Genomic DNA, 13,789 nt, shown 5'->3' with positions numbered 1-13,789 from the left:
TATCCTCCCTTCTTTCATTTTGTTTCCTGTGGATTGACAAGCAACTTCTGGCTGCTCTCCTCAGTTCTTCTGGCTGCTCTCCTCAGTTCTTCTGGCCTTTTTTATGTGGCTCAAACAGCCACAGGGAGCAGACCACTGCCAGTGTTCTACAGATATTTACTGCAACAAGCAGCCCCACTTGGTAGATTAATGGTGCCTTAATTTTTTTCTTTTCCCCCTAACTTGTGTGAGGTGTGACACTGTTCAAACAAAGGTTTGTACTTTCAGCTGTATCAATGCAAAATAAAAAATAATCAGTTAATTGGGTTAGTACTAACATCATGCTAGTAGCATGGTTTATCGTATGTTTGCTGCTACTCACATAGATGGCATCACCTATTTCTCCCTTATTTGCAGACACCTAAAAAGAATGGATTGTTTGTTTTCTTTCCCCCCTAACTTGTGCACAAAGGTGCAATACTGCTCAAACAAAGGTTTGTACTTTTACCTGTATCAACTAAAAAAAACTTTCTTTGTAATTGCTATACTGGATACCCGATTTAACATATCTAAAGGCAGGTGACTATCTGGAGTAGCTTTTGTGTAGATGAAAGTTGAAAAAGTATCAATATATAAGCACTCAAAACAGAAATAATAGCATCAATACAAATAAATTTTAAAGTCATAGATAATCTAGCACACCATATTACAATGGCTAAAACAGGAATAAAATCAATTCATTTGCCCCCAAAGACCATTGGCAATTCAGATGAGTTACAGTAGGGGACTACGTTTCAGAACTGATGATCTGGAATGTTTACACTAATTTTGGGTCCGCCCCCCCATGGGGTATAAACAGAGGAAGATGTGTTCTTTCTCCACCCCCTTTTGCCCACATTTTTGGTTTTTTCCCCAGTTCTTTTTTAAAAGGAATCTACTATAGCTGGTAAAATAAAATGAGCATGCTCAGTTCCCTAGCAACTAGAGGAAGTAGAAATGAAAAATTAGAGAATGTGGTAATTAGGAAACTGCATGACTGATCCTTCATAGAGGAAGGACTGCTGGTGCGAATTGAAAAGATCATATTTGCAGCTAGTATTAAGCACTCACTGCAGATAGTGCAAACAGAAAACAAAGGTAAAAACAGTGTCTTTAGTATGAAATAATAATCCCGTGTAGATATGCCCATAGTGTCATCTAATCATCTTTGTCCATCTTTTTTCAGGAGAATGGAAGTGTAGCACAATTTCCATAGGTGTAGATGCCTTTAGCACTACACTTCTGTTTTTTTTTAAAAGGGTGAGGCTTGATGTAGGCAGTAACAATTTGGGCAGATGAACCTATTACAGCTCAGCACACGTTCACTATAATCTTTGCAGTAGGTGCCATTTTATTATCCCTTTCCTTTTTAATCAATATTTTAATTAGTGCAAAAATGTTTCTCCAGCTATATTTATTTTTTAAGTAAAAGAGTACTATAGCACTATAATCCTACAAAGCTAATTGGTTTAAAAATCATAGTGCTATAACATTATAATAATATTACATTATAGTGTTGTAATACTATAACACTACCTATATCCTAATACAGAAGCAAGTCTTCCTGTGCTCGTATTTATATAACTAAACAGCACCATTGGCATACAAGAGAGAAGTACTGCCAGACTTGGAGTAATCTCATGTTACACACAAGTACACCCCCCCCCGAAGAACCCTCCCCGGGGGGTGACTCTCAAAACAGCCCCATAAGAAATCAGTGGCATGCATGCATGGCCAATGGTCAGGATGGAAGTTGTAGTGCACCAACATCTGGAGGGCCACAGGTTCCTGATCCCTGCTCTAAGGTCTGTGTGAGCCTATTTTTCAGTCAAATTGGCCTCTTACATCAACTTAGAAAGCTAGACTGATGTTAAACTTTCCACTGCTAACTCCATGAATAAAATGTTTGAGTATTCCATGGCATCTCCTCAGCTCAGCAAATTGTTACGAGACGCTTCAGCATTACCATAATTGCTGCCGCCACCACACCCACCCACCCATACACACTTAACACCTAATAGTATAGATAAACTGAGTGACTCTTATCCAGAACAAATAAGTGTGAGAGACAGAGGAGCAAAGAAGTCCTATTCAGGTGTTCTGAAGTACAACACACTAGAGGAGGACCTGTGGGGTCAAGCATGCTAGCTCTGCCCTACGTCCCCATCCCCTCCATGAATTGGAGGGTGACTGAAATAGGGAGCTTCCTGTACTTGCTGAGGCTCCCCACACTATTTGGAAGCCCAGAAAATCAGGTTTTCACATTACTTGCACAGCCTGCTCAGCCTTTACCAAGGACTGAGCCTTTAGTGTGGCAGGCACTGCCCTGTGGAACTTTTTGCCAGTTGAAGTTTGGCAGGAGTCCTCCCTGCTGCCTTTTAGATATCTTTTGAAACCTGTATTGTTCAGACAGTCTTTTGGAACATGATTTTTTTTTATCAATCAGCTTTTATTGATACGTTATGGATGTTTTTGCTGCTGTTATTGTAGTACTGTGTTTTTATGTTGTACATCACCTTGCTACATTTTCTGTGAAAGTACACTTATAAATATTTAAATATAAATAAATAAATAATGCAAGAGAACAAAGAAAAGCACCACACAATCAAATAAAAAGCGAGGAAGATATACAGACATGAAAAGATGGCACATCTTTATAGTACACAGGATAAAGCAAGGAATTGGAAATAAAAATTAATGATTTTTAATAATTTTGTATAACACTTTCAAAGTGTTTAAAGGACTTCCCACACACATTTTCTTGCTGTTATCCTAATAACAACATGTTATTCCCATGTTGCAGATGGGCAAGTGAGGTAGAGAAAGAATGACGACACAGAAATTCATTATATTTACATGCATTATTTAACAAAGAAATGTTCCATATGAAGTCTTTACTCTGTATTGTAAGGAAGATGAAAGCAAAATTATTACAATGACTTAAATAATTTCTGTAAAGGAATGCCAACAGCCTTTCTTAAAAAAGACAGGCTAAGTCTGAAGCCCATTTCACTACAGACTCCTCCCCACTTCCTTCTGTTTATTGATCAAGTTCTGCCTTCTTTCCCCAAATGCCAAATAATGCTGGAGTTTTGTAAAGAAAAGGAAAAAAAAGGACAAAAAACAGAAAGGAAAAATGAAAATTAGTTATTTCCAGGGTGTGTGTGTGTGTGTGTGTGTGCGTGTGTGTGTGTGTGTGTGAGAGAGAGAGAGAGAGAGAGAGAGAAAGAGAGAGAGATTAGTATATATTTATTGCAGCCGATGGCCAATACAAAATCATCACACAGTTAAAACCATTTTTTAAAACAAATTAAAACCAGTGTCGATACTCTTTATATGGACTTTTGATTTAGCAGTGTTCTACGAATTATAATTGCTGTGGTGCAGAACTTAGCAACAATGTATGTAATCTGAGGGTGGCGATCTTGCAGTAAATGTCTTGTATAGTATAATGAGTTGCGGCCAGGTATCGATTGAATGATAGGAGTGATGCTGCAAGTGCAGATATCTTGGTAGAAAGTACAGTATAAAAGGACATGGGATATTGTCTCAGTTTCTCCAGTTCCACATGGGCACAGCTTATCCGAGCACGGGACCCCACGAAACCTACCCTCAAGTAAAGCTGACGGTATCACGTTGAATCTCGCCATGGTAAAAGCTCTTCTATATCTGGCAATAAGTAGGTTACTAAGGTATTGAGCAAGGGCAAAGCCCCTGGAAAAGGTGATGGTATCGAGCTTGCTAGATGACACAGATAGTTGGGTTTGCAGTTCTATGTCCATAATGAGTTGGGACATAGCTGACCATGCTTTAACATATCCTAAGTTGTAAATGTTGGCAGGCGAAAAGCCGAGAGATGACACTTTCTTAATCACCGACTTGTGCCAGGACGATTGAAAGGTGTCAGAGAGTACTAAGGGAGCCAAGCCTACAGGTGAGAATTGGAGTTTTAGCCACCACTTTATTTTAAGTTTCCAAATTCGAGCTTCGATGGAAGGGAGACCGGCTTCCATTCTTACTATCGCATTTGAGACGCATGATGGGATCCCAAAAACAGCCCTCAGGAATTTTGTCTGTATAGGTTCGAAAGGGACTGATTTTGGAAAAGTTAATATCTGTGTGCCATACATCAATTGGGAAATAACCTTCGCCACAAACACTTGGATGGTAGAAGAGATGTGTTGTCTACCCTTAGTATGAAAGAAAGAGATAAGTGCTTTGGAGGTCCTCCGCGTGATCAAAATGGTATTCTTGATATGAAAATGCCATGAACCTGAAGAGTGGAAAGTCACCCCCAGGTATCGGAAGGATGAAACCTGTTCGATTTTCAATCCATTCAATTGCCAGTTATGTCTCACCTTACTTTTAGTAAACACCAGTACTTTTGTTTTAGTATGGTTAATAATTAGGTGGTCTTTGGCACAATGATCCGCCAATGCACGCAACAGGCGTCGTAATCCACTGCAAGTTAGTGATAACAGAATTGCATCATCAGCGTAAAGTAATGTAGATATCATTCTATTAGCTAGAGTCGGTGGTTGTGATGCAGTCTGCGCCAAAGAATCGATCATGGAGTTTACATAAAAGTTAAATAAAGAGGGAGCTAAAACACATCCCTGTTTGACTCCCTCGTAGGTGGGAATTGGTTTAGTCAAATGTCCGATGTTATCGCATCTGACCTGTAGTCTGGTATTTTCATGGAGTGAACGTATCAACATTAAAAGTCGTCTATCTATGTTGGTTGTCTCAAACTTTTCCCACAGTTTATTTCTGGGTATAAGATCAAAAGCTTGTTTAAAATCTATAAAAGCCACATATAGGGCACTCCCCTTTTTAGCTGAATATTTCTCCACCAGGTGTTGTATAACAAATAGGTGGTCAATTGTGGAGCGTTCTCCTCTGAACCCTGCTTGTTCATCTGCCAATATGTTCTCCTGGGCCAACCAAGTCTGTAATTTATCCAGAAGATGTAAGGCATATAGTTTACTGATTGTATTCAGCAGGCTGATTGGCCTGTAGTTAGCTGGGTCAGATCGAGATCCTCTTTTATAGATTGGGATTACAGTAGCTAGCCCCCAATCTTCTGGAATTTTGGCCGTATGATCGATTGCCGTGAAAAGAGCGGCTAAAACTGGGGCCCACCATTCAGTGTGTCGCTTAAATGTTTCTGGCGGGATATTGTCCGGACCAGGGGCCTTGCCTTCTTTCAATCTTGCTATTAAAGAGGTTACTTCTTTAGGAGAGACAGGGGGCCAAAGAGAATCATGGGGATTTTTTAAAAATCCCATATAACCCAAATGGAAGAACACATGACTCTCCAGACAAGCTATAGCAGTGAACAGCAGTAATTCGTTTGGCCTAATGGGAAATACTGATGCAGATCAATTCCTGTTACAGAAATCTTGTTATCTTTATTTGATACTCCTACTTTTCAGAAATATAAGTTAATATAACATTTTTACATAATTCCCACTAAAGTTTCAAATATGTGTGTGTGTCTGGCCATTGAAACAAATAAATGGGATTGTTAAGCCTAAACCTTTGCTGCTTTAAGTTGAATAGAGTATGCATATGTATTTTTTCCTACTATGGGTCCAGTTCTTTGTTTCATTTATTTTAAACTGATTGTACAGAACATCAAAATGGAAGAAGAAAAATCACATGGCCTCAAGGAACAATGAGATTATAGGATAAAGACATGTCCAAATTTCATATCCATATTTCCAGACAATTTTACTTGAAAATATTTAGAAATTATTTTCTCACTCATTCTAATCAAATTAGTATATTTAATCAATCAAAACCTGTTCCATATCCAGGTTATCCACTCTAAATATGAACAGGTATTTAGAGTTCTTGATATACCCAGGTCTCATAGAACAAAATGGAGGGCAGCACCAATTAAAAAAGGAAAGCTGAGAGGAGAAGATCTCAAAAGTTTGTATCAGCTTAAATTTGTGGAACAGAGTCATTCAATATATTTGTTATCCCTGAAAAACATTTTTTTACATGAAACATTTTGGGTTACAGAAAACATTCCCTAACACCTGCTGATTCTCTTATTTTCTGTTTCTCCCCTGGCAAATGTTAAAAAATTAATATTACTCTCCCTCCCTTTGATTGTTATCCTCAACACATTTAAGGTGCTTAAATTCCATTGACCAGCTGCAACTTGTAGCCATGGATGGTGACTGAGCCTGGAGACTGAAAAGGACCATTGTACTCCACAAAGACCTAGCAGTCCATCTCACAAACTTTAACAACGTGAATCATGAAGATGCAGATGTAACACAGGCTCTATACCAAAAATTAATATATTCCAGAGCATGAGAAACAATCTGAATATGCAGCAGAATCATATAATACCTCCTGCAGGGCCCCCTGCAGATACCATCTCATCAGCAGGTCTGTTCAGCACAAGATAGGAAGCGGACCTTTAGGGTTGTGGCACCAACCCTTTAGAATTCCCTCCCCTTAAATATTAGACAAGTGCGGTCTCTGTTGTCTTTTCAGCGCCTATTGAAAACCTTTCACTTTCAGGAAGCCCTTTAAGTAGAGACCATACCTGAGTCTGTGTTGGAATTGTTAAGATATTTTTACAGACTTTCAAAAAATATATTTTGAAGATGTTTTGCTTCTAAGATGTTTTATAGATGTTTTTAGTGTTTTATCTCGTTTCCTGCTCTGAGCTCCTTCTGGAAGGAAGGGCAGGACAGAAATTTAATAATAAATAAATAAATAAGATGCAGCTGTTGCTGGACCATATCATTTTCAGACCATATGCTTGAATGCTCTCCTAGGGAAAAAAAATCACTGTGCCTAGAAAACTTGCACTTCAAGGAGAAGCATTCAAGGCTGGCCTTCTCACTGACTGCTAGCTTTCTATGTGCAGGAATTGTCTCATGGAGGAGCATTAAAGCATGAGATAATTTGCCTGGAATTTAAAAAGGTACCAGGAAAATTAAGTTATTATGCTACACGTTTAGACTAATCTGAACAAATGTTTTAAGGGTGAAAAAAAACTAAACATCTGTAATACATCATAACTATTTTTGCCATTTCAAGGTAGGAATGGAAATGCTTACCAGTTTGCATTCGGTTGCTTTACCATTCATATCAACAGTTGGAGGTGTAAGATAGTCCCAATTACGGCCTTTGTTGAATGTTATAAGAGTGGTAACTTTTCCATCAATTTTTTGATTGGCCAAAAACACTCCTTTGACACCCCTAATCTGCATTATAAATACAAAATGCAGGAAAGTTAATAAGTAGTATTCACAAACCTATCTAGCATACATTTGATCAACTGTCTTTTGCTGCTGAATTAATGGAAAAGTAAGTATGCCAGTTGCTTTTCAATTATAGTCTTATAACTACACATTTTTATTTCGCTGAAAGTTCTCTACATGAAATGATGTGAAATTCATAGAGGAAACAAGTTCATCCAGCTCCCTTGCAATACAAATATGATTGTTCCATTACAGCAAAATAGGAACAATGCTTCTGAGTCAACAACAGCCAAGGAAGGAATGGCTAAGAAACAAGAAGAGTCAGCAAAATTAGGGTCTAGTAAGGTATGAGCATTTTACCTCCAAAATATCTATCAGCACATTCTCCTCAGGCTGTTTGGTACTCCTGACATTCTCTAACACGATGGAATAGGAGATGCCCTGTGGGTCAGACTGATAAAGGTTGTACGTGTCCGTCTGATACCATTCCTGGATAGCCGCAAACACTTGGCTCTCATCAGTGCTGATAATTTGTAAATCCTGCAGGGGAAAAGATCAATATAAAATACAATGTATAACCAGACAACACAGAATTTACAACCAAGTCATGCCTGCCAGATGTCAGAAAAAACAAATTAGAATTCCCACTCTACTTATTTACAAATTGATATCCCAGGCTTCATTTCTAGTATTTCCAGGGCAACTCATAAGCAAAAATTACAGTAAAACAATCTACTAGAACAGCAGAAGAATAAAAACTAGATTATAGCAATATAAAAAATTTGCAGGAGTCTGTGAAAATAAAACTGTCTTTGCCTTGTACTAAAAAGTACATAAGAGTAGGCACCAGGCAAGCCTCCCTGGAGAGAGCATTTTAGAGAGGGAGAACCACAACTGAAAGTGCTTTCAGATTGTTGCTATTTTTGGAGGGGATTTCATCGCATACCAGCAAATTCAGGTTGTACAATGAAAGGTGATTTGGAGCTCTTGCGCAACAAATCCACTCTCTCCAAAATCTGACTTTTTGCAATAAGGGATAGGAAAATGCACTGGGGTAACATTGGCTGGACACAATGCTGCCTAAGATCCCCACAGACAAATAATAATGAATGCTCAATAAACAGCCAACATCATCTAATAACCTTGCAAAAGAAATCGGGATGAACCCTCAGCAAATAGGTTGTATGACAGCAACCTAAGAAGGCCCTGTCCCCAGTCACCATCTGCCATACCTCAGAGAGTGGGGACATACGGAGGAGGGCTTCCAAAGATTATCCCAATACACTGACAACTTGATGTTGGGAGTAGGGGATCCTTCGGGTACCTAGGTCTCAAGCTCTGCGAAGAATATATTTCCTTCAGGAGGAATATGGGAATGCATTCATCACAAGATCATGCAAGGATATTCTAGTAACTGGGCTGTGGGTGAAGCATAATGTCCACTGGCATTTGAGGAGAAGAATGAGTAACTGTACTTAATGCACAGAAGAATTTGTTAAAAGCTCATTTCCAACAAAGCACAGAATGTGTCTATTCTAGGCTAGGGAAGACAGACAGTAATAATGTATTTTGTAGGTGATTACCTTAGGTAATGCATACTTTGGCAATTTCATCTGTACAAATTCATTCCGAAGATAAGACACATAATAGTTTGTTTGATTTGCTGATGATGTCTGTGAAAGAGAAAAGGTTGATACAATTTTATAATGAGTATTTCATCAATTTGTAACTGCCAAAGAAACAAGGGTATAGATCATTACTGATGATTAAAAATTGAGGATGGTATTTAATGCTAGTCCTACTCAAAGCAGACCCATTGAGGTTAACAGACATGTCTAGGCTCATTAATGTTAATGGGTCTATTCTGAGCATGACTTAGTTGCATACAACCAGAGATTTCAATGCCACTATATCATTCATTCATTCATTCATTCATTGGCGATCACTCGTGGCCGAGTAAGATTGTCTTCCAAGATAAGGTCTTTAACAGCGGGTCTGTAAGTGACTGTGGAGGCCAATTCTGGATCCACACAGCCTCACCACTATATAGCACTGCAACATAATGCTGGTATAGTGAAGTGGCTAAAAAGTACAAATCAGGACGCCCTCAGCTCATATCTTACTTCTGCCATGAATTCACTAGGTGGCCTTAAAAAAACTCTCTCTCAAGAAATTTACTCTTTCAGTATGAAATTTGACATGGAGATTCTATCCAGTAGTAGAGATGGAGTAAGTTTTCAAAAGTGGGACTTGAAATGTACATTCCTCCACTTGAATAAGGAACCCCCAAGTTGACTCATTCAAGCCCCATCTTAGCTTAGTGTAACTCAAATTGCTATTCCCACCTCCTACGCACACGCACACACACCATGTCTTCAACCTTTTGTTACCCCTCCCCTAAACTGAGGTATGGCAGATGGTGACTGGGGACAGGGCGTTCGCAACATTACCTGAAGGAATATGTAGTCATCCTGTACTGTCAAGGAGTTTTTGTCAATGCTACCAATGAAGAGGGTTCTCTGTGTTTTCTCAGAACAATTCTGAATTTGGCAGGCCATATAGTGAAAACCTAAAGAGGGCAGGAAACATTTAGTAGGTAGAATGTAAATAAACAGCAGACATAATGTTTCAAATGTACGAACATCCTCTTCCAGAAAAGTGGATCCACTGTAAAAATGCACATGCCACAAAATGTTCACCGAGCAAATGGAATCACCCAGTAGTGATCTGTGAATGTGAGTGGGAGTCCTCCTCCAGAAGTTTGGGATTCTGGGGAAGGGAAGCCCACTAACATTTAGAATAGTAAAATCAGGACAGTGGACTGTTTGTGGACTGTCATGCTGTCTCATTGCCCCACATTCTCTGAAATGAGCTTGCACCACTATTACACGATACTGTTGAGCCCTTGCTATCCCAAGTGCATCAGGGAGAATGGGCAGAGGAGGACGAGTCTTTTGAGAGCTTTGAGGGAGGGGGAGTGCTAGCAGCTCTCTAGTTTCTCTGGACAATCCCCCGGGTGACTTAGACCCCGCTCCACCTAAAGGCGCATTGCCACCTGCAAGAGCTTCGCCAGAGCCATTGCGGAGCGATCTCGTGCACACACCAACTCCACACACACCCAGGACTCCCCGCCTGGACCTTCAAACGTTTCCCCACCAACTTGCTTCCCGCCCCCTGAAGTCGAGCCGGCACCTAGCGAGCCTTTACTGTTCAATGAGCAGTCGGAGGCTCGCCCCCCCTCGCCCTGCGCGAGACGACGCGAGAAGTGGGACAGTCAGAGGGTGGAACCACACAGGAGTCGGAGATTATGGGCGAAGACCTTCCCTACTTAAGGCGGCGCCCCCCTGATTGAGGTGCTAAGTCAACTTACTCCACATGCTGCAGAAAATGCTTAGTTAGCATCAGTAGTGAGTCAGCCTAGATAGGTCTATGAAGCGCACTGCTTTTGATGTAACCGTGACTCTAATAAAGCAAGAATTATTGCCAGTCTCGCCTCCGTCTCCTGTGTCGGGCTCTGGGCAGGACAGATACTCATCTGTCTTCTTCGGCAGCTGCTTATTTCCTCTTAAAACAGTTGCTTTTTATTTGCTAGTGGTGAGGCAAACCAGAACTGCCGCTTTAAGAGAGTAAACAGAAGGCCAAACACGTCACTTCAAGCTGCATGAATCTTTTTACAAATGCATAGAGCAGCTGTGGGAAACCCTTGGAATTACAGATGTAGGGAGAGATCAACCCTTTCCACCCTGTGCAGACCAGAGATAAATTCCCTCAAGGCTGCTATTTGTACAGGGATGGAAGCTCCCATTGGTACTAACAACTTCCCTCACAATGCAAATAGCAGCCTTGTGCGGGGGGTGGGGATGGTGATTTTTGTTGAAACTACGGTAGGGGTAGAAAGGTTCAAATTACCTCCTCACTCCTTCAAGTCCTAAGCCTGGATTATTATTATGTGCAGTTCGGCCTACATCTTCTGAGGAGGTTGGTGTTGTGTAGCAGCAGCAGCAGCAGCAACCTGTTCTGCCTCTCTTAGAGCATTGGGTGAGGTTAAAGTAAGCCAGTTTCTAAAGCCTCTATTGTCTGAAGTGGCTGTTCTAAACACTGGTAGAAGGAAGCGTCCTTCTTTCTCAGGTCTCCAAATACCCTGAGAAGGACACCATCCACATATTCTTTCAGCGTACCTTAGACTAACACTCACTTAGCATAAGCCACTGAATTTCAAAATTAGGACTGTCAAGAATAGCTAAGTTTGGTTAAGTTAAAATGGCTCAACCAGAGGGAATTCTCGGGGGCTTTGTTGCAAAGACCTCCGGGATACTCTGTGCTAGGGAAACCCAAGTGTTTTAGTGCCAGACAGCTGCAAATTGCTAATGTTAAGAAGATGTAGCTATGTCCTATCTGTTATCTCTTATCTGCTTCCTGAGATTGAAGTCAGGAGTTTGGGTATTGCGGATCAGTGACTGCTTGGGATGGACTGTCTAGCCCTCCTTATCTTCAAAAAAGGTGATCACGGAAGGGGCGCATAGGATAGCTAAATGCCCCCCTTCCTGTTGCCAGCTAAACCCATAAAATGAAAAGTGATCCCTCAGTAGCTTGTTCCCCCATTTCATCTATCTCGTTTTGTCTATGGATTTCAGTCAAAGCCTTCAGGAACCAGGCTATCAGATTACAAAGTGAATATTAGCTAGGATAGGTAAGCTTTCGTATTTTCTTTGTCTGTTTTGAATCTCTCTCAGTGATATGTAAATGTATCTCTTACTCAGCACTGTTGAGGGTAATTGGCTTTAAAGGAAAGTAATGCTGCTCTCTTTTATATGTACCTTTCTTTTCTTTTAAATAAACTACCTTTTCTTATTGGTGTGTATTGCTTGGGGCTTTGGCTCTAAATCCAGTCCTTGACCACACGCTACTGACTACTGTTGATTAATTTAGGTTAATGCTCCAGAGCAAAGAGTTTAACAATAGATCTGCTCTAGGATTTCAAATAGTGCTCTGAGTTTCCCCTTACTCAAAGTGAAGGACTATTTAAAGGGGTAGTGGCAATCTAACTTCTAGGGCTGGTGTTAGGTATAAACTAACCCTGGGAAAGTGAGTGTTTGCCCGGGAAGCAGTGGCCCAGGGAATTGGGACTGTTCTCGGAAGCAAAGTCACCTCCTTGGGGTTGCTGAGGTCGAAGGACCCCAGGGGGCAATCTTTGACAAGGACTAAATGTTCATCATTTTAAAAGTGCCAAACACAATATTAACAGTCTTTTCAATGAAGCACAGTACAGTGGCTTCACTTTAACTATTTTTTTAAAAAAATCGTATTATAGCTCTACATTATAGTAATGTAGAAAACATTCCTAATACAGTGGTCTTATAAATATATCAGATGCCTGCCATAGTGAGTATACTTAACGGAACTCGAAATTGCTGGGTTGGATTGCATGGCCCACATGGAAGCCTCTCATATCCCTTATTGTTGATTGTGTTAACTTCCTTAAACTATATTATTAAGAGATATTGTTAACAGCAACCCTAACCCCACTTACCTGGAAGTAAGTGCATTAATGAGAGCTTACTTCTGAGTAAATGATTCCAGTTCGCCTATCCTCATCTGTAATTGTGTACAAAGAAGGCATGCACTGTGCCTCGCTCTACACATATTTGCCATATAAGTAAGGTTGTCTATAGTCAAGGATTTGCCTTATCTCATGTGAAAAACCGTATCAAAGAGGGCCCCATCCAGCAATGGGGCAACAGAGATAAAAGAACCTTGCTGAATACAAATAAATAAAATGAATTTGCGAAACAAAAAGTTAACTTCCCAATTTTGTATGAATCTAAACAAAACAAAACAGAAAATGCCCATCACATCCCAATGCCTACCTCCTCTGGGATCCTGGACTTCCATATGAACCAAATCAGGGTCTTCATCAACACTGTCAACTGCCCTGGGAGCAAAATCCAAAGTTATCACAGGACAGCAATAGTCACTGGGAGGGTGGGTATTTATTTATTTAAATTTATATTCTACCCTTCCTCCCAAAGGAGCCCAAGGAATGAAATAAGCCCATGAATTTGTATTTATCTGCTCCCAGCATCATGGCACATTTCAGTAGAATATGTAAAAAAAAAAGTGTAAAAGGACAGAAACAGATTTGGAAAAGCCAATAGTGTTTAATTTTTTTAAATTCTTTTACAAATTATATACATATTTATAACATGGTGCAGAGAGTGGTATTGCATACTTTGTTATACTATACACTGGAGATAAAATACTGTATTCTCTTATAACACTGTGTAAGTTTCATGAAACCAAGATATTTGTCCATAGCTTGCCACGAGTGACTGGTGGTTTTGGTTGTCCCTTGTTTTCATTTCCATATTCTTTTTTTATTTTTATTTTTCAATATTTTCAATCCAACAATAAACACAAAAAGAACAAATAAATGAATAAACTTCCCCCCTCCCATCTCTCCCTCTTTAAATCCTTCTCACCCATTTCCACATAAATAATCATGCTCTTTTATCTTCTTTTACAGATACTGCCTTGAGGAGTTT

The 13,789-nt window shown here is 39.9% G+C and overlaps 1 protein-coding gene across 6 annotated transcripts in view; it reads right to left on the bottom strand.

Annotated features, from left to right (window-relative positions):
• Nucleotides 1–13,789, bottom strand: part of SORCS2 (sortilin related VPS10 domain containing receptor 2) — a 202,202-nt gene that overhangs the window by 83,025 nt on the left and 105,388 nt on the right. For all 6 annotated transcript variants that reach the window (XM_061587457.1, XM_061587478.1, XM_061587444.1 and 3 more), the window contains 5 exons: nucleotides 13,115–13,179; nucleotides 9,698–9,816; nucleotides 8,831–8,920; nucleotides 7,608–7,787; nucleotides 7,104–7,250 (listed from right to left, as the gene is read on the bottom strand). In XM_061587457.1, the coding sequence (XP_061443441.1) occupies nucleotides 7,104–7,250; nucleotides 7,608–7,787; nucleotides 8,831–8,920; nucleotides 9,698–9,816; nucleotides 13,115–13,179 (601 nt within the window). The remainder of the gene's footprint in view (nucleotides 1–7,103; nucleotides 7,251–7,607; nucleotides 7,788–8,830; nucleotides 8,921–9,697; nucleotides 9,817–13,114; nucleotides 13,180–13,789) is intronic.

Source organism: Rhineura floridana, chromosome 1 (genome assembly GCF_030035675.1).
Source record: "Rhineura floridana isolate rRhiFlo1 chromosome 1, rRhiFlo1.hap2, whole genome shotgun sequence".
Classification (NCBI taxonomy): Eukaryota; Metazoa; Chordata; class Lepidosauria; order Squamata; family Rhineuridae; genus Rhineura; species Rhineura floridana.
Note: the sequence above shows the minus strand (reverse complement) of the source record. Positions and strands in the feature narration are given on the sequence as shown.